The sequence below is a fragment of the Mobula hypostoma genome, chromosome 15 (assembly GCF_963921235.1).
Source record: "Mobula hypostoma chromosome 15, sMobHyp1.1, whole genome shotgun sequence".
Taxonomy (NCBI): domain Eukaryota; kingdom Metazoa; phylum Chordata; class Chondrichthyes; order Myliobatiformes; family Myliobatidae; genus Mobula; species Mobula hypostoma.
Window position 1 is genome coordinate 67,761,510 of NC_086111.1, and position 25,893 is coordinate 67,787,402.

A 25,893-nucleotide genomic window follows, 5' to 3' on the forward strand; every position below is an offset into this window, starting at 1 on the left:
CCCCCCCAATACCAGGCAGTGATGCAGCCAGTTAGAATGCTCTCCACGGTACATCAGTATAAGTTTTTGGGTATTTTTGGTGTCGTACCAAATCTGCTTAAGCTCCTAATAAAATATAGCCGCTGACGTGCTTTCGTTGTAGCAGGATAGATCCTCAGAAACGTTGACACCCAGGAACTCTTTCCACTTCTGATCCCTCTGTGAGGATTGGTGTGTGTTCCCTCAGCTTACCTTTTTTGAAGTCCACGATCAGCTCTTTGGTCTTACTGACGTTTGGTGCAATTCAGTTAAAGATCAATTCTGCAGTTAAAAGAAACATTTTGTATTGGTAAATAATATCAACGTAACGCCCAGCTAAAATAACTTGCCTTGCAGAATTTGAAACTTGTTTGTACTGTCTCAAGGCGAATGAGACTCTAGTAGTTATTGTGACACTCCATTGATCATAAATTTGGTTTCAAGATATTCGAAAGCATATGCTTAACTTCCTGCAGATAATGTGGATTTTGTAAGTTATTTCCCCCCCCCCAACTATTAGAGACAGTTAAGGGAAAGCCAACTAAAGCTAATTAAAAGCTTATGAAGAGTATTTGTGCATTCCCATTGCAGACCCGTGGTATTTGAATAGTGTACTGATTCTTTCGTGGATGCGTATACCCGGGAGTATTTCGTTTAATACTTCGTGTTGAACGTTTTGCCTTTACTGAAAATCTGCTATTGAATGTGCTTTGACAATGTTTTCCTCAAAACGAACTCAATCCCCGAGAATTTAACATTATTTTGAATTTCATCGTCTTGATGGAGGGTAAATTTAAAGTCAGGGAAACAAGTTCAAAACGAAAAGACAAAACAAATACCCCTACTCTTAACAAAAAAAGGCATGCCGCTGTTTGTGGTGAAATACTGCACTGAGGGACGAATACATCTAATATTGCGGGCAAGCTTAAATTGAGCTATGCCTGGTTGCGTACAATCCGCTTTCTGTAATGAAGGTTTAATTGTTATCATTGGGCTTTATTTGTTCATCCTGGTGCTTCTGGTTGCTATCAACTAGACGTCTTAGATGAACCAGGAGATCCGTTTTTAGGCTCTAGGCCGTAGCGATGGGGCTCAGGTCTGGCGATCGGGTGAAATACATGAGGTCGAGATACGACCTTAGGAAAGCCATCTCAGCATCAGGGTTTCCGCCTGAAATGTCGACTGTTTATTCCTTTCCATAGATTACAGATTCCCAACCTTCTTAAATGCCATGGATCCCCTACCATTAACCGTGGACCCCAGATACTGCCTGAGTTCCCCCAGTATTTTGTGTGCGTTACGCTGGAATTCCAGCATATCTTGTGTTTCTAACCGAGCGAACTGTGCCAAGATAATAAAAACGGTGTTGGCATTTGGGAGAAGCTGTCTGTGGTCATGCTATTTCGACGGTAATTGTACAATTCTTCCCCGCTGTTCGACTGTCGAACAAACGAGCAGCTCCCTGAAAATTCCGAAAAGAATTTTGAAAATTAGTGCTTGAGAAAGTAATTCTGCCAATTTTTTTTTTAAAAAAATAGCATGAATCTGAATCGGGTGTAGTATCACCGGCATATGTCGTGAAATTCGTTGTTTTTACGGCAGCGGCGAAATGCAATATAATATAAAAACCGTAAGTTACACAGGCACGTTATATTAAATAAGTAGAGGAAAATATAAATAAAACAAGTATTGAGGTAGTGTTCATGGGTTCAACATCCATTCAGAAATCAGATGGCAGAGGGGAAGAAGCTGTTCCTGAATCACTGAGTGTGTGCCTTAAGGCTTCTGTACCTCCTACCTGATGGTAACAATGAGGACAGGGCATGACCTTGGTGATAGGGATCGCTTCTTGATGTCTTGGATACTACGGAGGCTAGTGCCCATGATGGAGCTAAGTTTATATCTCTGCAGCTTATTTTGATCCTATGCAGTAGCCCTAGCCCCCTCTCCCTCCCCCATACCAGACGGTGATTCAGCCCGTTAAAATTCCGACCGTGGCACATCTGTAGAAACTTGCCAGGGTCTTTGGTGACATACCAAATCTGCTCAAACTCCCAATGAAACATAGATGCTGTTGTGCCTTCTTGGTAGCTGCATTGGTATATCGGGCCCAGGACAGATCATCAGAGATATTGACATCCAGGAACTTGAAATTGCTTGCTCTTTCCACTTCTGGTCCCTCCTGAGGGGGAGGGTGGTTTTGTTGGCTCCGCACTGTCACCACTCTCATCTGCTTCCTTCACTGACTCTCCATCAAGCTCCATACCTGTTTATGCAGCATTGTCAAGTATCAAATGGAGTATACTCATGTGCACAGATACCATCAGGTACAAAATTGTACACGACTGTACAAAGCAATGTCTATACTTCTGGTTGATTGGTAAAGCAGCTAACATAATCAAAGACCCCTCCCCACCCTGGACCCTCTCCCATGGGGGAAGAAGATACAAAAGCCTGAAAGGATGTACCGCTGGGCTCAAGGACACCTTCTACCTCTTAAGGCTATCGAACCATCCCCTAGTCCCCTAGTACTATAAGATGGACACGACCTCACAATCTACCACATTATGGTCTTGCACCTTATTGTCTGCCTGCAATGCACTTTCCCTGTACTTTCTCTGCACTTCCTTTCACTTTACTTGGCATTTGTTATTGATTTCCCTTGACTGTCTCAATGCACTGATGTGATAAAATAATTGTATTGATGACATGCAAAACATTTTTCACTGTACCTTGTTATATTTGACAATAATAAACCCATTTAATGTAAATCTATGGGTGGCAGGTTGGTGATACATCTCTACCAAAGGGGGTCCTACCAAAGTGATCCTTCCCTCCGCTAGCCTTCAGGTCACCCTTGGGCAAAGTGCAGCACCTTTCAGAATCAGGTTTATCATCATGCACAAGTCATGAAATTTGTTTTTTTTTAACGCAGCAGTACAGTGCAATATATAAAATTACTACAGTACTGTGCAAAAGTTTTTGTTATCCTAGCTATGTATATGTGTCTAAGACTTTATTACTGTATATTTTGAGAACAAGAGTCCATTTCATCATACTAGGGAACCATTCAATAGTCTTATAAAAGCAGGGTAGATGATGCTGTTTGGTAGGCTGAGTTGCCTAATTCTGCTCCTGTGTCTTAAGGTCCAAGCTGTCCCTGAGCCTGGGTACATTCTTTCAACTTTTGTATGTTCTGCCCAAAGGAGGGGAGAGAAGAGACAATGTCCAAGATGGACACTTGGATAAGGAAGGTTTAGAGGGATATTGGCCAAATGTGGGCAGCTGGGCACCTTGGTTAGCATGGATGAGTTGGGCCGAAGAGCCTGTTTTTGTGCTTTATTATGCAATGAACCAATGGTACTTACTTAGCCCCCGCCACCCCTACTTCCCAGATCAGGGTCACGTGAAACTGTGGGAACAGGTGGTGGATGGTGGTAATGGCAGCTGGTGCATATCACAAGTCTTGGTTATGCGACCACTGACGCCAGACACAATTTCTGAAGAGCATTGATGATGGCTGGGGTTATTGGAGAATTGGAGGAGATGGCAGTTGAATGCGTGGCTGAGGAGTTGGTGCAGGGAGCAGGGTTTTAGATTTTTGGATCATTGGGATCTCTTCTGGGGAAGGTGGGACCTGTACAGATTGGATGGGTTGCACCTGAACTCAAGAGGGAGCATTATCCTTGCAGGTAGGTTTGCTAGCATGGTTCGGGAGGGTTTAAACTAATTTGCGAGGGGGATGAGACCCAGAGCGATAGAGCAGTGAAAGAAGTGCATGGAGTAAAGCCAGATCTAACATACAGAGAGGCTTTGAGGAAAGAGAAGCAGAATAAACAGTGTAAAGACAGTAAGGTAGAAGGGCTGAAATGTGTGTACCTCAATGCAAGAAGCATCAGGAACAAAGGTGATGAACTGAGAGCTTGGATACATACATGGAATTATGATGTAGTGGCCATTACAGAGACTTGGCTGGCACCAGGGCAGGAATGGATTCTCAATATTCCTGGATTTCAGTGCTTTAAAAGGGATAGAGAGGGAGGAAAAAGGGGAGGAGGGGTGGCATTACTGGTCAGGGATACTATTACAGCTACAGAAAGCATGGGTAATGTAGCAGGATCCTCTTTTGAGTCAATATGGGTGGAAGTCAGGAACAGGAAGGGAGCAGTTACTCTACTGGGGGTATTCTATAGGCCCCCTGGTAGCAGCAGAGATACAGAGGAGCAGATTGGGAGGCGGATTTTGGAAAGGTGCAGAAATAACAGGGTTGTTATCATGGGTGACTTTAACTTCCCTAATATTGATTGGCACCTGATTAGTTCCAAGGGTTTAGATGGGGCAGAATTTGTTAAGTGTGTCCAGGATGGATTCCTGTCACAGTATGTTGACAGGCCGACCAGGGGGAATGCCATACTAGATCTAGTACTAGGTAATGAACCGGGTCAGGTCACAGATCTCTCAGTGGGTGAGCATCTGGGGGACAGTGACCGCCACTCCCTGGCCTTTATAATTATCATGGAAAAGGATAGAATCAAAGAGGACAGGAACATTTTTAATTGGGGAAAGGCAAATTATGAGGCTATAAGGCTAGAACTTGCGGGTGTGAATTGGGATGATGTTTTTGCAGGGAAATGTACTATGGACATGTGGTCGACGTTTAGAGATCTCTTGTGGGATGTAAGGGATAAATTTGTCCTGGTGAGGAAGATAAAGAATGGTAGAGTGAAGGAACCATGGGTGACAAGTGAGGTGGAAAATCTAGTCAGGAGGAAGAAGGCAGCATACATGAGGTTTAGGAAGCAAGGATTAGATGGGTCTATTGAGGAATATAGGGAAGCAAGAAAGGAGCTTAAGAAGGGGCTGAGAAGAGCAAGAAGGGGGCATGAGAAGGCCTTGGCAAGTAGGGTAAAGGAAAACCCCAAGGCATTCTTCAATTATGTGAAGAAAAAAAGGATGACAGGAGTGAAGGTAGGACCGATTACAGATAAAGGTGGGAAGATGTGCCTGTAGGCTGTGGAAGTGAGCGAGGTCCTCAATGAATACTTCTCTTCGGTATTCACCAATGAGAGGGAACTTGATGATGGTGAGGACAATATGAGTGAGGTTGATGTTCTGGAGCATGCTGATATTAAGGGAGAGGAGGTGTTAGAGTTGTTAAAATACATTAGGACAGATAAGTCCCCGGGGCCTGACGGAATATTCCCCCGGCTGCTCCACGAGGCGAGAGAAGAGATTGCTGAGCCTCTGGCTAGGATCTTTATGTCCTCGTTGTCCACGGGAATGGTACCGGAGGATTGGAGGGAGGCGAATGTTGTTCCCTTGTTCAAAAAAGGTAGTAGGGATAGTCCGGGTAATTATAGACCAGTGAGCCTTACGTCTGTGGTGAGAAAGCTGTTGGAAAAGATTCTTAGAGATAGGATCTATAGGCATTTAGAGAATCATGGTCTAATCAGGGATAGTCAGCATGGCTTTGTGAAGGGCAGATCGTGTCTAACAAGCCTGATAGAGTTCTTTGAGGAGGTGACCAGGCATATAGATGAGGGTAGTGCAGTGGATGTGATTTGTATGGATTTTAGTAAGGCATTTGACAAGGTTCCACACGGTAGGCTTATTCAGAAAGTTAGAAGGCATGGGATCCAGGGAAGTTTGGCCAGGTGGATTCAGAACTGGCTTGCCTGCAGAAGGCAGAGGGTGGTGGGTGGAAGGAGTACATTCAGATTGGAGGATTGTGACTAGTGGTGTCCCACAAGGATCTGTTCTGGGACCTCTACTTTTCATGATTTTTATTAACCACCTGGATGTTGGGGTAGAAGGGTGGGTTGGCAAGTTTGCAGACGACACAAAGGTTGGTGGTGTTGTAGATAGTCAAAGATTGCAGAGAGACATTGATAGGATGCAGAAGTGGGCTGAGAAGTGGCAGATGGAGTTCAACCCGGAAAAGTGTGAGGTGGTACACTTTGGAAGGACAAACTCCAAGGCAGAGTACAAAGTAAATGGCAGGATACTTGGTAGTGTGGAGGAGCAGAGGGATCTGGGGGTACATGTCCACAGATCCCTGAAAGTTGCCTCACAGGTGGATAGGGTAGTTATGAAAGCTTATGGGGTGTTAGCTTTCATAAGTCGAGGGATAGAGTTTAAGAGTCACGATGTAATGACGCAGCTTTATAAAACCCTGGTTAGGCCACACTTGGAGTATTGTGTCCAGTTCTGGTCACCTCACTATTGGAAGGATGTGGAAGCATTGAAAAGGGTACAGAGGAGATTTACCAGGATGCTGCCTGGTTTAGAAAGTATGCATTATGATCAGAGATTAAGGGAGCTAGGGCTTTACTCTTTGGAGAGGAGGAGGATGAGAGGAGACATGATAGAGGTGCACAAAATAATAAGAGGAATAGATAGAGTGGATAGCCAGCGCCTCTTCCCCAGGGCACCACTGCTCAATACAAGAGGACATGGCTTTAAGGTAAGGGGTGGGAAGTTCAAGGGGGATATTAGAGGAAGGTTTTTTACTCAGAGAGTGGTTGGTGCGTGGAATGCACTGCCTGAGTCAGTGGTGGAGGCAGATACACTAGTGAAGTTTAAGAGACTACTAGACAGGTATATGGAGGAATCTAAGGTGGGGGCTTATACGGGAGGCAGGGTTTGAGGGTCGGCACAACATTGTGGGCCGAAGGGCCTGTACTGTGCTGTACTATTCTATGTTCTATGTTCTATGTTACCCATCTTGTAAAGACACTGCCCAGAAGAAGGCAGTGGGAAACCACTTCTTTAGAAACATTTTGGAAGAACAATCCTGGTCAAGAAGAAAAGGTGCCGAGAGGTAATGTTGCAGTTATATAGGACCCCGGACAGACCCACTTGGAGTACTGTGCTCAGTTCTGGTCGCCTCACTGCAGGAAGGATGTGGAAACCATAGAAAGGGTGCAGAGGAGATTTACAAGGATGTTGCCTGTATTGGGGAGCATGCCTTATGAGAATAGGTTGAGTGAACTTGGCCTTTTTTCCTTGGAGCGATGGAGGATAAGAGGTGACCTGATAGAGGTGTTTAAGCTGATGAGAGGCATTGATCATGTGGATAGTCAGAGGTTTTTTCCCAGGGCTGAAATGGCTAGCATGAGAGGGCACAGTTTTAAGATGCTTGGAAGTAGGTACAGAGGAGAAGTCAGGGGTAAGTTTTTTACGCAGAGAGTGGTGGAGGTTGATACGATAGGGTCTTTTAAGAGATTCCTGGATAGATCCATGGAGCTCAGAAAAATAGAGGGTTATGGGTAACTCTAGGTAATTTCTAAGGTAAGGGCATGTCCGTCGCAGCTTTGTGGGCCGAAGGGCCTGTATTGTGCTGTAGGTTCTCTATGTTTCTATAATCACCTACATCGTACAACATGGCACATAATGATGACGATGAACTTAAATTAATCAGAAACAAGTCCAGGAGGTAGTGTAGGAGGTGGTTCACTGTGTTCCATTGGTGCGATAGGATTAGGATTGCATAGGTCCATTCAAGAATCTAATGGTTGAGGGAAAGTAGCTGCTTCTGAATGTGGTACAAGAGAGAATATAATGATAACTATATGAAATCAGTGAACAAATAGGAAATGAGCAGTGGGATTGATTGGTATTTGGTATTGGTTTATTATTGTCACATGCACCAAGATACAGTGAAAACTTTGTCTTGCATACTATTCATACAGATCAAATCATTACATGATGCTTTGAGCTAGAATATGGTGAAACAATAACAATGCAGAATAAAGTGTAAAATCTACAAAAAAAAAAGGTGCAGTGCAGGTAAATGATAAAGTGTAAGATCATAACAAGGTAGATTGTGAGGCCGAGAGTCCATCTTATTGTACCAAAGTCCGTTCAAGAACCTGGTAACAGCGGGATCCTTGAGCCTGGTGGGTACGGACTTTCAGGCTTTTGAACCTTCTGACTGATGGGAGAGGGGAGAAGAGAGAATGTCTGAGGCGGCTGTGACCTTTGATAATACAGGCTGTTCTACTGAGGCAGTGAGAAGTGTAGACAGAGCCCATAGAAGGAAGATTGTTTCCCGTGATGAATTGAGCTATGTCCACAACTCTGTGGTTTCTTCAGTTGCCATCAATTTAAAAATTGATCCTTCTACAAGCTTATTAGGGCTTTTAAGTGATGCACCCTGTGGATTAATGGTGTGGCTTAATTTTATTTTATGTGTAGGTGATTATAATTTGAGTACAGGAGAGATGTTCATAAAATTTGCTGACATCACAAATAGCAGGATAGGTAAACGTTGATAGGGATGGTAAAAGGCTTTGTTAAGATCACCACATGTTAACAGAAATGACAAACAGATGTATCCTTTTCAATGTCAATAAATATGAAGTTATACATCACTGCAAAAGTCATAGCCACGTATATATCCAGCTATGGTGCCTAAAATTTTTGCACAGTACTGTATTTGTCAACGTGGAGAAGAGAGCGAGTTTGTAGTTCTGATAGGAGCAAAGGATGGTGAGATTGGAGCACCATGGGAGGGATGTGGGATAGGTGGCAAGGAAGGAGTACCAGGGATAGTGGGGGTGGGTTCAGACACACCTAGCCCTGAGACACCAGGGAAGGTCATTTGATTCTAATAATGTATTGTTCATTACAGAATGTCTCTCTGATGCTCCCCGCTCCCTCTCCTCTCTGTCCCCCTTTTTCCAAACATGATTTCCCTCTTTCTGCCCCCTTTGGACTTTCAGTCCACAATAGAGACCCATATCAGAATCAGGTTTATCATTGCTCACATATGTCATGAAATTTGTTTTTTTTTGCAACAGCAGCAGTGCAGTGCAATACATAAAATTACCACAGTACTATGCAAAAGTCTTAGGTACTCTATCTCTCTCTCTCTCTATATCTATGTGTATATATATATATCTCTCTCTCTCTCTAAGACTTTTGCACAGTACTGTACATTTTGAGAAAGATGTTAGATTTCAAAGAGGGAGCAGGAATCACAGACACAATATGCATAACAGGAAGAACTGGAAAGAGTGGGCAAAATACAGACCATGTGAATTCTAATGCAAAAAAAGGCTTTTATTTAATACATTTCTAAGGTCATCCCCAAAGCACTATTTGTAATGAAGTCTCTTTGAAATACAGTTTCTGTTGTAATGTAGGAAATTAAATGGTCAATTTATGCAAGACAGACTCCCATAAGCAGCAATAATCTTGTTGCTGTCCATAAGGCGTTTGTACCTTCTCCCCATGACCGCATGGGTTCCTCTGGGTGCTCCAGTTTCCTCCCACAGTCCAAAGATGTACCTGTTGATAGGTTAATTGGTTATTGTAAATTGTTCTGTAAACTAGGATTAAATCAGGAGATTGCTGGGCGGCCTGGCTTGATGGGTCAGAAAGGCCTATTCAGTGTCGTATCTCAATACAGTCGACCTTCACTAATCCAACTACCTGTAATCCAGTTCCTTCGATAATCCGGCACTGATTATGCTTAATGTGATCCTTCCGTAATTCGGCATTTTCACTAATCCGGCACTCCTCAGATCTCAATGGTGCCGGATTAGTGAAGGTTGACCTATATAAATGAACCAATTAAAAGTTATTTAATTCATTTTGGTGACTTTAATTATAGCAGTAGAACCATGTAGATGAAAAAAAAGGATAAGTATTGAAAAGGATAATTAAAGGATAAATATTGTTCAGGACAAGGAATAATTTGACAGTTCTTCTTGAAAATCGTGTCATAAAAACTTTTATGTGTTTGAGAAGTTGGATGGGGGGATTGATATGAGGTGTGATTCACAAAACAGAGCCTCCTTCTGTCCAGCTTTTCCTTGGACCTTCACTATAGTGTTGTCCCAGATTTCTGTGCCTCTGGAGTGACTGATGAGAGAGCTACCAATTTAGCTATTACACTGTTCCCTAAGAATGTGAGTGCTAGTAAATAACTGTAAACGTGAGGAAATTGGGGTTTTATAAAAGGACAATAGAAAGCAAAGGATTTGCCTTTTAATATATCACTTTTCATAATCTTGGATATCGCCAAGGTGTTTCACGGCCAAGTTGCATTGTTGCAGTGTGCTCAATATTATACTTAACGATGGATTGAAATGTCTGAAGTAGGATTTGAACTAAAGACTTGATGTATGATCAAGCATAAGTTTTGCTTGCTTTGTTTTATTTGCTTATTATAAGGTTGAATTATTGAATCATGGAAGGTATTTATTACTATTTTCTTATCCTTCAGAGATTGCAAATTTCCTTTCAGAGGAAGAATGTAAACTGGTTATCCACCTAGCAAAATTAAAGGGACTCCAGGAGAGCCAGATTATGCCATCTGACCTTCAACAAGAAGCCATTGATGAGATGGACATTAGTAAGGAGGAAATCTTCAACCTACTTGATTACAACCAAGATGGACAGCTGCAGATGAAAGAGGTACTTTGTTTGGCATCAGAGGATTTTCTATGAATTATGGTTCTTACAGCTAAGAAAGAATTGCAACACTTCCTATTCATCAGGTTGATTTTTTTCATTACCTCCTTATAGAATTTGTTACACTATGTGAAAGTGCACTGAATCCTTCATGTGCTGAGGATCTCATAGAACAAAAGGGAGACGTGAAGGAAGAGGAGCATTGGGTAGCACTCTGGCAAAGTAAATTGTAAATTGGCTTATGATTGTCACATGATCCAAGGTGCAGTGAAAAATTTTGTTTTGTATGCTGTCCGTACAGATCACTTTATTACATTGAGGCATTGAGGTAGTACAAGGGAAAACAAAGCCAATCTTAGCCACTTTTATTGTGTGAATCGATTTGTTTACTGACTACTGACAAGAAGATATCTGACTGTTTGGAAATATTATCTAATAATTTCAGATATTACAGCCAGAAAATATTTAATTTTTATTACATTTAGAGATACAGCATAGAACAGGCCCTTCCGGTCCTCCCTACAGCCCACTTATTTAACCATGGTCTAATCACAGGACAATTTATAATGACCCATTAACCTGCTAATCGGTACGTCTTTGAAATGTGGGAGGAAACTGGAGCACCCGGAGACAACCCATATGTTCACGGGAAGAACATACAAACTCCTTACAGACGGCAGTGAAATTGAACTCTTGAACTCTGACACCCTGAGCTGTAATAGTGTTGCACAAACAGCCACACTACTGTAGTGCCTGTTGCTGTTGTGTTTACAGCAATCCCATCCTGCTTATCCTTCTAGAAAGTACTGTTATTTAGTATTGAATAACATGAAAGACTTGTTTTTGAACAAAGGTTTTTTTACTTACAGGTTTTGACTCATACACGTTTTGGCGATGGTGTCTGGATTACTCCTGAAAATATTCGAGAGATCTACACAGGACTTAAGGCTGACCCCGATGGGAATGGTGAGAATGTCTTACACCTGCAAAACAATGGATAAGAAGGCTTAATATTATTGAAAATGATGTGGAATTTTCATTGTGCATAAGGAGACGTTGATTTTACTTGGAGGAAGATGAATTTTTAATAATAATTGGTTTATTATTATCACATGTCTTGAGGTACAGTGAAAAACTGTTTTGCATGCCATCCATGTAGATCATTTCATCACATCAGATCACTGAGATAGTACAAGGGAAAACAATAACAGAATGAAGAATAAATTATTACAGTCGCAAAGAAAGTGCAGTGCAGGCAGACAATAAGTTGCGAGGCCATGACAAGGTCAAGGAAATATTGTACTAGGGAGCTGTCCTGTGGTCTTAACAGCGGGATGAGATGACCTTGAACCTGCTGCTACTTGCTTTCAGACTTTTCTATGATCTGCTGATAGCGGGGAGGTAAGAGGGAATGTCTGAATAGGGAGGAGTCTTTAATTATGTTGGCTGCTTTACTGATGTAGTGAGAAGTGTAGATAGAGTCCATGGAGGGGAGGTTGGTTTCCATGATGTGCTGAACTGTGTCCACAACTCTCTGCACTTCCCTGCTGTGTCATTTTCATCTCTCATTCTGTGAAATAATATAGTTGTTTCCAATTTTTATAAGTGCATTAAAAATAGGTGATTTCATTAGATAGGATTAGGACCCATGGTCCTAACATGGTGTAGACTGGGTTGTGAGGAACTCTGTTCCACAGAATTTTTGCATGCTATCTACTAGGATATCTCTGTCACTTCAGCAGACTTAGCCAGGACGCAACTGAAAACCACAGACTAAACATCCTTAATTTGGATAGCTGGATTCTGCTGATTTCCATTTGTCTTAATTCACCCAATGAGTTTCAAGAGAGGAATAAGCAACTAGGGAAGATATCCTAACAGGAACTTCAACATGACTGTGAAGCCTTGGCATTTAAGTGGCCTTTCCATCTAGACTTAGACATCAATAATGACCAACTATTAAGGAATGTAACTTTATCATGAATTAAAGTCCTAAGCAAACACTTTGAAATTATTAGGTTAAATTCAACCATGGCAAATTATTAAATTCAATGAATCTATTCATTTTTTGAACAACCACATCAGTGGTTAACTTGGTGTACCAACTCAACTAGCTCACTATTCTTCTTATAGAAAGGGAGCCTGACACACCCACCTACTCTTGGTTAATCTTCACTAAACGTGATAAGAACCATAAGTTGTGCAAGCAATCACTACATCACTACATTCTCTGAGTTAACTTGCTAACTTTCTCCACGTCACCTTAAGTAACTTTTAAAAATTACTTTCTCAGAGGATATAGAGGATATACTTGTTGGAATTTAGAAGATTGAGGGGGGATCTTATTGAAACGTATAAAATCCTAAAGAGATTGGACAGGCTAGATGCAGAAAGATTGTTCCTGATGTTGGGGAAGTCCAGAACGAGGGTCACAGTTTGAGGATAAAGGGGAAGCCTTTTAGGACTGAGATTAGGAAAAACTTCTTCACACAGAGAGTGGTGAATCTGTGGAATTCTCTGCCACAGGAAACAGTTGAGGCCGGTTCATTGGCTATATTTAAGAGGGAGTTAGATATGGCCCTTGTGGCTAAAGGGATCAGGGGGAATGGGGGGAAGGCTGGTACAGGGTTCTGAGTTGGATGATTAGCCATGATCATACTGAATGGCGGCGCAGGCTCAAAGGGCCGAATGGCCTACTCCTGCACCTATTTTCTATGTTTCTATGTTTCTATAGACATCCAGTTGCCCTTTGAATTGTGTGAATTTCTAGGCCACTTCATCATTTATATTATTTAGACATGCATGTGGGTTTATGACTTATGACTCCTATAAAGTGAAACTAGCAAGCAATGAGACTTTCCCTCTTAAAAGCTCTCACTCCTAACTCCTGCCTCTTCATGTCCAACCTTACGTCCCCCATTGTGAAAGATGGAAATGGGTAGGGCTGGCCAACAAGGCTCTGGTAAGGCTGTACCTGGCCAATCCCCTGTACCATGGATACAATGGATTACAGAAACATTGATGAACTCCAACCATACCAGCCACTTTGGACGATGAGGACAGGAGGTCATTAATGGCTTATGTTCCACTGGGAGCTAAGGACACACAAAGAAGAAGACTTTGAACACCTGTAAAAGTGAAACTAACATATAGTAAATTTATGAGGAGCTCCGAACAAGTGAATATATGGGATCTACCCTTAGAAAAAGAGGTCAAAAAGCATGGGGCATATATCTGAAGTAATTGGTAGAAAAGGATTAAACAGAGTAATGAGAAAAATATATTTCACCCAGTGACTGGTATAAGTCTGGAGGTAACTGTCTGAAAGAGTGACATGGCAGAAACCCACAAACACGGACAAATCGGACTAACTTAGCCATTTTTGGACAAGTTCACCAAATTCTGTGCTGTATTACCTTATGACTGAAATAGTGCTTGGAGATATGAGGAATGATATCTGAAGGGTTCTGGACCTAGTAGTGAAAAATGGGATAAGGTTTGGCTAGTTCTGTTTGAAGCCACACAAACAAAATGGCCTCCTCCATGTCATAAATGTTTATATGAATGTGTGATTTCTGTACGTTTATACAGATAGGTCATTGTGGATAGGATGATGAACTGGTAAATGGGCTGTGTTTTTTTTTCCAAGATCACCTGGTGGTTCCACAGTCACCATTTCTGATCTTTGTATTTAATTCCAGATTATTTCAATATTTCATTGCTGCCCTAAGTGCTAGCGGTGTAATGGGCAGTAAGTAAGGTCCATAAGACCATGAGATATAGGAGCAAATTAGGCCACTTAACCCATCGAGTCTGCTCTGCCATTTCATCATGGCAGAAACAATTTTCCTCTCAGTCCCAATCTGCCTTCTTTGCATATCTGTTCATGCCCTGACCAATCAAGAATCTATAAACCACTGCCTTAAGTATACATAAGGAATTGGCCTCCACTGCTGCCTTTGGCAAAGAATTCCACAGATTCACCACTCTCTAGCTGAAGACGTTACTCCTCATGTGTGTTCTAAAAGGACACTCCTCTATTCTGAAGGTGTATCCTCTGGTCTTAGACTCTCCCACCATAGGAAACATCCTCTCCATATCCACTCTATCAAGACCTTTCACCATTCCATAGGTTTCAATGAGGTCACCCCTCATTCTTCTCAGTTCTAGTGAATACATGCCCAGAGCCATCTGATGCTCTTCATATAACAAGCCATTTAATCCTGAAATCATTTTGGTGAACCTCCTGTGAACCCTCTCCAGTGTCAGCACATCATTTCTAAGATAAGGGGCCCAAATCTGCTCACAATACTCAAGTGAGGCCTCACCAATGCTTTATAAAGTTTTGACGTTACATCTTTGCTTTTATATTCTAGCCCTCTTGAAATGAATGCTAACATTGCATTTGCCTTCTTCACCACAGACTCAACTTGCAAATTAACCTTGAGGAAATCTTGCATAAGGACTCCCAAGTCCATTTGCATATCAGTTTTTTGTATTTTCTCTCCATTTTGAAAATAGTCAACCCTTTCATTTTTTTTTTACTAAAGTACATGACTATTCACTTCCCGACACTCTATTCCATCTGCCATTTCTTTGCCCATTTTCCTGATATGTCTAAGTCCTTCTGTAGCCTCTCTACTTCCTCAAAGCTACTTACCCCTCCACCTAGCTTCATATCATCTGCAAACTTTGCAACAAAGCCATCAATTCCATTATCCAAATCATTGACCTATAACATAAAAAAAAATCAGTCCCTACACAGGCCCCTATGGAACCCCACTAGTCACCGGCAGCCAGTCAGAAAAGGCTCCCTTTATTCCCACTCTTTGCCTCCTGATAATCAGCCACTGCTTTATCCATGCTAAAATCTTTCCTGTAATATCACGTGCTTGCAGCTTTGTTTAGCGGCCCCGTGTGGCACCTTGTCAAAGGCTTTCTGAAAACCCAAGTACCACAACATCAACCAATTCTTCTTTGTCTATCCTGCTTGTTACTTCTTCAAAGAATTCCAACAGATTTGTCAGGCAAGATCTTCCCTTGAGGAAACCATGCTGACTACGGCCTGTATTATCATGTGTCTCCAAGTACCCTGAGACCTCATCCTTAATGATCGATTACATCTTCCCAAACACCGAAGCCAGACTAACTGGCCTACAGTTTCTTTTCTTCTGCCTCTCTCCCTTCTTGAAGAGTGGAGTGACATTTGCAATTTTTGAGTCTTCCGGAACAATTCCAGAATCTAGCGATTCTTGAAAAACCATTACTAATGCCTCTTCCGCCACCTCTTTCAGAAATCTGGGGTATACACCATCTGGCCCAGGTGACTTACCTATTTTCAGACCTTTTAGTTTCCCAAGGACCTTCTCTCTAGTTATGGTAGCTTCACACACTTCATGACCCTTGACACCTGGAACTTCCACCATACTGCTAGTATCCTCCACAGTGAAGACTGACTCAGTTCATCCGCTATTTTGTTATCCCCCATTACTACCTCTCCAGTATTGTTTTCCAGTGATCCGATGTCCACTCTCACCTCTCTTTTATACTTTATGTATCTGAAGAAACTTTTGGTATCCTCTTTAATATTATTGGCTAGTTTACTTTCGTATTCCATCTTTAGCTTCTTAATTACTTTTTTAGTTGCCTTCTGTTAGTTTTTAAAAGCTTTTTGATCCTCTAACTTCCCACTAATCTTTGCTTTATGATATGGTCTCTTTTTGGCTTTTATGTTGGCTTTGACTTCTTTTGTTTGCCATGGTTGTTTTATCTTTCCTTTAACATACCACTTCCTCTTTGAAATGTATATATCCTCTGCCTTCTGAATTGCTTCCAGAAATTCCAGCCATTGTTGCTCTGCCATCTTCCCTGCCAGTGTTCTTTTCCAACCATTTCTGGCCAACTCCTTGCTCAGGCCTCTGTAATTCCCTTTACTGCACTGATACATCTGACTTTAGCTTCTCCTTCTCAAATTTCATGGTGGATTTGATCATATTATGATCACATGCCCCCAAAGGCTTTTTTTTTAACCTTAGGGTCTCTAATCAATTCCGGTTCATTGCACAACACACAATCCAGAATAGCTGATCCTCTAATGGGTTCAACCATGTGTTTCTCTATCTCGTAGGCACTCTAGAAGTTCCCCATCCTGTAATCCAGCATCAATCTGATTTTCCCAATCTACCTGCATATTGAAGTCCCCCATGATTATTGTAAGATTGCCCTGTTGGCATGCATTTTCCGACCTCCATCTCTGGTGGTGTTCAGGGCTTCCTTCATTGTGTCAGTAGCTTTCTCTTAGTTTTCACTACTGCCAATCATGCAAGTTCCGGATGAAGACCCAGGAATACCATTACACTCAGATGTAAAAGGATTTGTCGTTGCTGTGTCCATTACAGTTTTGTTTTACCAGTCAGGCTCGTTAACCCTGAGCTGAACCTCCAAATTTGGAAGACCTCTAGAATACCTCTACCATTTGACCAGTTTAGCAGGGGTGACTGGACCAAGAGCCAAACCATGAAGCCCTGATTTCAGTCAACATAGCTCTCCGGGTCTTTGAAGCATGCAAACCTCAAAACCACAACAAGGTTGTGGTCCTCTTGGAGGATTATTATTTCAAAACTGAATTTAAATTCCTCAGGTGTCAGCTTCAGGTTTTGTTAGACCCCTGGTTTGCCCGACTAGTGACAAATCCATTACATTACCATATTCCTAAGGAGAAGGAGAGAGAGGGAGAGGGCAAATGAGCAAGGAAGACTGAGAAGAAGGTTGAAAAAATAGATGTTCATTTCAGGAAGACATGCTGTAGGTTGTTACACAACTGACTGACATGAAATCACTAATATCTTGGTTTAGATTGGAGGGGGCATTTTACAGTTTAACTATATTATATTTAGTCCAATTGATTTTGCATCATTGCTACAGACTTGTCTGCAATCAAGCCTGGGTTGGGCAGAAACACAGATTAATAGATTGATTCTGCCATTTCCACTTGCTAATTACGGATGAGAACTTTGAAAGGGTGTATTTAAATCCACAATGGATCCTGATGTTTCTGCACTGCTGTTACTGAGAGTCAACTAAACATAACTGCCAATTTCCTATTTCAGTTATTCAGTGGAAAGAAATAATCCTGACATGAATGGATGCGTGTTTCGATATAAACTGCCACTCAGGAAACTGCATTCATTCTCTTTTCTTCATTGAAAACAGCCTCACTCACCTTCCCCACATCAGTCTTTGTCATAGGAAAGTACAGCACAGAAACAGGCCCTTTGGCCCATCTAATCTTTGCCAAACTATTTAAACTGCCTACTCCCATCGATCTACCAGGACCATAGCCCTCCATTCCCCTATCATCGATGTACCTACCCAAACTCCTCTTAAACATTGAAATCAAGCTCACATGCGCTACTTGTGCTGGCAGTTCGTTCCACACTTTCACGACCCTCTGAGTAAAGAAGTTTCCCTCATGGTCCTCTTACCTTTCACCCTTAACCCATGACCCACCCAACCTCCATGGAAAAGTCTGCTTGTATTTGTCCTCTCTATATCCCTTGTATTCATTGCAGCTATTGCCAGATTTTTGTAGTTTATCGTTTTATTCTCCAAATTAACAGCTAGCACTCCTAATCAGGTCCTCGTGTTAAGATGGAATCTTTTCATGCAGTTTGGATGAATGTTTTCAGATTCCAGTATGTTCTAATTTTCAGTGACCTGTATGTGCGCATATATAATTTTCTGTTTTCATCTCTAATATTTTGGGAATATGGAGACACAGGGATGTTATTGCAGGAATGCCGCTCAGGGTTAGAAGATGTGTCATGAATGATGGAGGCAGATGCCCAACCCAGCTACTAATTCTTATTTCAGATATTTTTTTTCTTTTTCTAAATATTCCATATTTATGTGGCATCCATTAATTGGTGCAGCTTAATTTTTGAGCTACTATCTTGTAAACCATTAAAGATATGCCCATGTGCTGCCTGTAAGGAGTTTGTACATTCTCCCCGTGACTACGTGTTTCCTCCGGGTGATCCGGTTTCCTCCCACAGTCTAAAGACATACCGGTTGGTCATTGTAAATTGTCCCATGATTAGGCTAGGATTAAATCAGGGGATTGTTGGGCAATGCATCTTGAAGGTCCGGAAGGGCCTATTTCACACTGTATCTAAGTAAATAAATATCACATTATACGTAATGGCCCTATGCATGTAATCTATTCTTTGGTCTCTGCCTTGGCTAGAAACAAAGAGAAAGATGAAAGTTTGGAATGATGTCCCAGGAAGATTCTGCATCAGAAGGATGTGAAAGAGAAAAACAAGTTAGCATTTGAAGTGGGATTCATGGTCAGCCTTCGTTTACAGAGAGAATTTTATTTTATGATGGGGTTGAAAAGCACATTGAATTGAATTTGCAAGAGGGAGCGATGATCCATTTAAGGCATGATATGTAGTGGAAATTGAAATAAAACGTTTCTGGAAATAGTTTTCAAAAAGAGATAACTGAGTTTTCATATGTTCCTTTTGAATATTTCTTTACAATTATTTCCTTTTTTCACAATCCTCACTGAAAGTGTAGGGATGGAGTTTATTTCACTTTCGCCTTTAACCAGGTCGTTAGCCTGGTCCCCAGACTATGTGTCATGGTATTATACAACAGGATTACTTTCCGCCTTCCAGTTCTTGATTTATGTATGAGTTTATCTAGTATGTACTGAACCGGTATATTTTAATTAAACAGAAAGTTTCCAAACAAGAGTTCCTCAAGAAGTCATTGTTGTGTGGTGGAAAGTTGTTGTGATAAGATTTTAGTTCTTCAGATCAACAGATGTGTATATTTTTTTCTATATTTATTAGTCAACTTTTCTAATGCATTATAGTAATAAAAATATTTTCCGTGTTGATTTCTTTGAATGGCATTTTTGAAAGTTAGGATAGAGTGTCATAGTTCGAGAGCTAATATTTGCAAGAAGTTCACCACACAACATAGTTTGAATATCTATATCCTACTCAGTGTTAATCATACTCATCCCAATTTAATAGTTACGCAGGGAGGTTAATGTAAATAAGGTATTAGGTGGTATTGGCAGTGTATGTTAAGCTTTAAGGCCCCATGGTGTGGTACAGCCACAGGGAGCGCCACATCTATTGTGGACATTTAGAGTGTCCATTTTTCTTTTCACAGAGGGAGGGCGTACATCTCAGTGCCATGCTACCTTAATCCTCTTCTGTGACTTCTTCCCTGCTGGGTTACAGATAATTAGCTTTTGATTATCTCATCTTTTTTGGGGATTTTGCAGTTGACGGAGAGATTCTGTAAATTCTTTTCAATTTTGAATGTATCATCCACTTTCCCTAACATCTTCAGGGCTTTTTTTAATGAGCAATTTAACACTATAATTTCCAGTTTTTTTTATTGCTTTGTTCCACACTTTTTTTGATTTGGAAATGTAGGATATGATTGGCATCAATCCATTAGACGTAGTATGGAGGGCTGCCTGATTTTTTGGTAATCTGCTTCAGAAATGTACATTGTACCCTAAGATACAAATAGTAAAATATCCAAGTTCCCTGACTTGCAATTAATTATCAGAACAGGCATTTGTAAAAACTGTATTGAGTTAAACTCTGATGCACTTTAACATACTGTACTCTCAAAGCTTGCTGACTGGTCCGTCGAAAGAATGGTTGAAAGGGGAGATGAAGGGTTAGAGGAATGGGCAGGGTAGTGAGGAGACAAGGGAGTTGAAGGAGAGCAAGGGCCGTGCTGATGGTCTTTTAAGATGGTGAGATTTTCAGATAACATGTGAAACTGTGGTACTCTCTACTCTCTCAGATAGCCATTAAAATTCCATGAAACTATTTGAAAGCTCAGTCAATATTTTTCCCTTAACCACCTATGTACTGTGGCTGCAGTATGCACCATCCACAAAATGACTTACCATGACTACTGCAACAGCATCTCCCAAACCTACAACCTCCCCTTCAAGAAGGTAACACACTACTTGCAGGTTGCATATCATCCTGCCTTGGAAATATTTCCTACTCCTCCACTGATCTAAATCCTGGAACCTAACAACACTGTGTGAGTACTTTCATTCATTTTATTGACTGATTTTTGCATGCTAAGGCTATTATGTGACATGCAATAAAGGAGGCAAATTGAATTGAGGTGCAGTAGAATTAAACAGTAGAATTGAAATGGGGGCCAAATGGCATACTTCTGCCCCCAACTATCCAATGGAATTATACCTCAGCATAGTTGCTGCCTTTTAACAGGGAAAAGTCGATAAAACGGACTAAAAATGATTTTATGTTTCAGGTTTGCTAAGCCTGGAGGAATTTAAGCAACTTAATACAAATGCTTTCCAAACATACTTGCGGCAGCGTGGGGTGCAAAAGACCGAGTTAGTTCGCAACAGTAAACACACGTGGCTGTACCAGGGTGAAGGGGCACACCAGATCCTGAGAACCATTCGGCATAGGTGAGGCTCAAACTAAAAAGTCCTTTGTAGGTTCTTTTGCATTTAGTAAGACTGCTGTTCATACTGAAGTGACTTGTAAGCCAGCAAATGAATTGTAGTTCACAGTATTTATAGAGTATCAATAGTAGCTGGTTGTTCAACTTTTGTGTTATTTGACAGTTTATGGTTAAGACTTTCATCTTGGAATTGAACAGGCTCAGGTTATTCCCACACTAATGGTGCATTTATACTAAATACTGTTGTCTAACTAGTGAGGCCATGCTTGTCTCTTTAAAAGAAGTAACCCATATTAAAGTGCATATGTCACATGCTGTTAAGGTTAATGTAATTGAGTTCCACTAAAAGCAATGGGGAATAGTATTGCTCTTCAGCTTTTCTACTGTCTTGTATGGATTTGATGTAGGTGACGTTCTGTTGCACTTTACTCACAGTGGCAAAAGAACAAGCCATGTTTACAAGGTAGGTGATTGGTGACTAATGTATTTTTTTAAATTCAGAATTCAATGTGCATTTAAATTCAAGTACGTATACATGATATAACCAAGAGAAAATCTGCATTATACAACCTTGAGATTCATCTTCTTACAGGCAGCCACAAAGCAAAAAAACCTAAAAGAGCTAATTTTTTAAAAATGACAAACACCCAATGTGCAGAGAGAGAGGGGGAAAAGCAAATTGTGCAAACAATAATAATAAAAAGAAGAAGAAGCAAATAGCACTTAAAATGAAAGTGAGTCCTCAGACACGAAGCCCAGAGCAGGCCCACAGGCTCAGCCTCAGTTCAGCATATAGTAGATTAAACATTAAGGCTAGAAATGAATACCGGAAATTAATTTTCCAGATTTTAACGGCAAAAATCCAGGATCTACTCTTTACTACTCAATGAACACTGAACTTGCTTGGCTCAGATACATGGTGCCTATATATGGCTGCCCTAGAGTGTCCCCATGCATTAGTGATGAGCCTTGCGTTGTGGCAGCATCTCATGCATTGTTTTGGAGAACCCCTGTCTGTATCTGAAACTCCACTGGCAGTCAGGGCAGAGAGAAGCTGTCAGGGCCTTCGGATATTTGTAACATTAAACTATTAAAACTGTAAAATGAAAAGAAATAGTATTAATATAAAATATGTTTTAAAAAGGCATATTTAATACAATGTAATATAAAAGCATATTTAATGTAATATAAGTATAATTAAAAGAAACAGCATTAATATAGTTTTTTAAAACATTTAATACAATAAAATATAGAACACTTAATTTAATATAAAGCATATTTAAAAGAAATAGTATTAGTATAAAGTCGTATTTAATATAAAGATTAGCTTTATTTATCACATGTACTGTATGTCGAAACATACAGTGAAATGCGTTGTTTGCGTCAATGACCAACACAGTCCAAGGATGTGATGAGGGCAGCCTGCAAGTGTTGCCATGCTTCCAGCACCAACATAGCATCCCCATAACTTATTAATCCTAACCTGTACAGGTTTCGTAAGCGGGAAGAAACTGGAGCATCTGAAAGAAATCCACATGGTTACAGGGAGAATGTACAGTGGCGGAATCGAACCCAGGTTGCTGGCGCTATAATAGCATTATGTTAGCCAGTGTGCTACCCTGCCATCCATTATGTTTTAAGCAAAAATCATTAGCTGGATTATAAAACTATAAATAGTTGATTGAATAACAACATTCTAAATCCATAAATAAAGCAAGGTAGAGATTCAGCTCTCATAATTACAGCACGTTGCATGAAGAGCAGTCCTAGCTCCAGCACTCAAACTTGAACTTGTGCTTCAAGATATCTATTGGTTCTTTTCCTCCTCCTCTTGAGCAGATCGAGGGTGACCTGCTTTCTTTCACTCAAGTCTGAGGTGACTGATGTGACCAACAAGAGAATTGCAGATTCTTCCACAGCTGGTCTGATGGAGAAGTGGGGATAGTTTCTGGATAGCATTTCCATTGTTTTGTGTGTTCCCATTGCTTGAATGAAATTCCTAGTACCATTCCAAAGATTGCTGTTTCCTTTGAGAGGTTCTGGATTAGAGATTCACCAGAGTCAAAGGAGGGAGCTATATTATACTTAAAGTTTGAACACATCTTTGAATCTTGACAGAGATTATGCCTGTCTCAGGAGTTTGGTGTGAGGCTTGTGAACAATATGGCCCGCCCATTGGAGCTGGTTGAATGTACCCAGAGACTCAGGGCTGGGGATCTTGGCTTGGGCAATACTGTATACCCCTTCAGTTAATTTGGAGGATGTTTTTGAGATGGCATTGGTGGTATCTTTAATATGTCTTGAGGTTCCTACTTTAAGTAGTCCAGATCTCAGAGGTACACAGGAGTCAGGATTCACTGCTGCTATAAATACTTTTTATCACTCCAGATTCAAGTTTTGAATGGAAATATTGACAATTCCTTTCCTCCCATGCATGTTTCTCAGCCTACTGAGTTTCTCCAGCAGACTGTTGCTCCATATTCCAGCATCTCTGGTCTCTGTAGAGTCATAGAAAGCACAGCACAGAAACAGGCCCCTTGGCCCATCTAGTCTGTGCCAAACCATTTAAATTCCCTAGTCCCTTTGACTTCCATGTGGACCATAGCTTCCACTCCCCTCCCATCCACATATCTATCCAAATCTCTTAAATATTGAAATCAAAATCACATTCACCACTTGCATTGGCAGCTCGTTCCACAGTGTCAGGACCCTCATGTTCCCCTTAAACATTTCACCTTTCACCCTTGACTCATGACCTCTAGTTGTAGATTCACCCAACCTCTGTGAAAAATGCCTGCTTGCATTTATCCTATCTATACCTCTCATAATTTTGTATATCTCTATCAAATCTCCCCTCTATCTTCTATGTTCTGGAAAATAAATTTCTAACCTATTCAATTTTTCCGTATAACTCAGTTCCTCCAGTCCCGGCAACATCTTTGTAAATTTTCTTTGTACTCTTTCAATCTTATTTACATTTTTCCTGTAGGTAGGTGACCAAAACTGCACACAATACTCCAAATAAGGCCCCACCAATGTCTTATCCAACTTCAACATCCCATCTCCTGTACTCAGTAATTTGATATATGAAGGCCAATGTGCCAAAAGCTTTCTTTACATCCCTACCTACCAGTGATGCCACTTTCAATGAATTATAGACCTATATTCCTAGATCCCTTTGTTCTACCACATTCCGCTGTGCCCTACTGCTCACTCTGTAAGACTCACACAGGTGGCCCTCCCAAGCTGTGTAAAATCAGAATCAGGTTTAATATTGTACATATGTTGTGAAATTTGTTTTGTGGCAGCAGTACAGAGCAATACATACAAAAACTATAAATGAAAATAAGAAAAATATATTTAAAAATTAAACTAAATAAGTAGTGCAAAAAGAGAGCAAAGATAGTAAGGTAATGTTCATGGGTTCATTCTCCATTCAGAAATCTGATGGCAGACGGGAAAAAGCTGCTCCTAAAATGGTAAGCGTGTGTTTTCAGACTTCTGTACCTTCTCTCTGATGGTAGCAATGAGAAGAGGGCATGTCCTGGGTGGTGGGGATCCTTAATGATGGATGCTGCCATTTTGAGGCATTGCCTTTTGAAGATGTTCTTGATGGAGCTGGCAACCCTCTGCAGCCTTTTCTCAACCTGCCCAGTGGCACTTCCGTAGCAGACAGGGACGTAAACATTTAGAATGGTCTCTACCATTCCATCTGTAGAAATTTGCTAGTCCTTGGTTGACATACTAAATCTCAAACTCCTAATGAGATATAGCCATTGACGTGCATCTTCGTAATTGTATTTTGCTCATTCTGAATGAAGAATGTAACATAGTAGAGAAGCCCTTCCATTAGAATTGGTCTGTAAAGCCAAGGGTGAGATTAATATCATGCTTGTACTACAGAATTTAACAAATGCAAACACCTTTGCAGCTCTATTTGATAATAGGGTGTGAAAAGAAAGGTCACACTACATTGAATTAAGCATTAAGTAAATGGAAATGCATTTAAAGCGAGTCTATGGTTATGCAAAGTAATTATCCGTTGTTTGCTTGCACTGTGGCTCATTATAAGATTACAGGTAATTTCTTTGACAAAAAAGAATCAGGTTATTTTTTTCCCCCCTGAAGAAAGTGTTTAATTATTTAAGTATACTAGGTAACTAGAAAGGTTTTACCAGTGAGTGTCATCTGTAACTCTCACTATCATTGGCACCTGAAAATATTAAACATTGAAATCCAGTGTTTTTGGGTTGGTTCAGGAAAGTGGTCCTGAGGTAGCAATATCACTTTTGGCATTGAATGGTAGAGATAGGATTTTTTCTAAATGTGTTCTTCAATTCATAAAGAATAAAGGTACAGTATGTAATATGAGACTTTGCATTGTCTTTATTCACTGCTTCAAGGATATTTGCTTACAATATAAGACAATTTGCTTACATTTATAAGACAATGTTTCATTCCAATTATTCCATCAATGATAGATTTGAGAGGGGCCCAGCTCATCTGTTTCCATAGGTAAGGAACATCATTCTCTGGCCTTTCTATATGGAGGCTGCACCGGGCTTAAGAAGATCTGTCTCAGTGTAATGCTCAGCCTTGGGTGCAGCATTCAGTTGTGCATAGTTCCAATGAAAAATGTTCATTTAGGGCCTCATTTGATCTGGTCATGGTCAGCCTGTTTGTGTTAGGAGAGTGCACAGAGCCTCTGCCTTTTGCACTTTAGTTCCCTTTTCTTTGAAGGCTTGTAGCAGTTCCAAACGTCTCACAATGTTTCTGAAAGTCACAAAATACCCATTTCTGGAAAATGCTGCAAGTAAGCAGAAGATATCTGCATATTTGAATCCACTTCAGTTTAACAGCACATTCCTTCCAAACATGCAGAGTGCACGGGCTGCTCACTGTCACGCTGATGGTGTTGCAGATGCCTGGGCCACCTGCTCAGTTTAGGGCCATGGCTGCTGTAAAAGCAGATCC

General features: G+C 40.9%; 1 protein-coding gene across 2 annotated transcripts in view; it reads left to right on the forward strand.

Moving 5' to 3' along the window:
* The window catches only part of LOC134356948 (transmembrane prolyl 4-hydroxylase-like), a 91,240-nt gene that overhangs the window by 43,296 nt on the left and 22,051 nt on the right, over positions 1-25,893 (forward strand). The window contains exons 3-5 of one of the 2 annotated variants that reach the window (XM_063068224.1): positions 10,250-10,440; positions 11,307-11,403; positions 20,761-20,923. In XM_063068224.1, coding sequence (XP_062924294.1) covers positions 10,250-10,440; positions 11,307-11,403; positions 20,761-20,923 — 451 coding nt within the window. The remainder of the gene's footprint in view (positions 1-10,249; positions 10,441-11,306; positions 11,404-20,760; positions 20,924-25,893) is intronic. The other variant, XM_063068225.1, reaches the window with a different exon arrangement.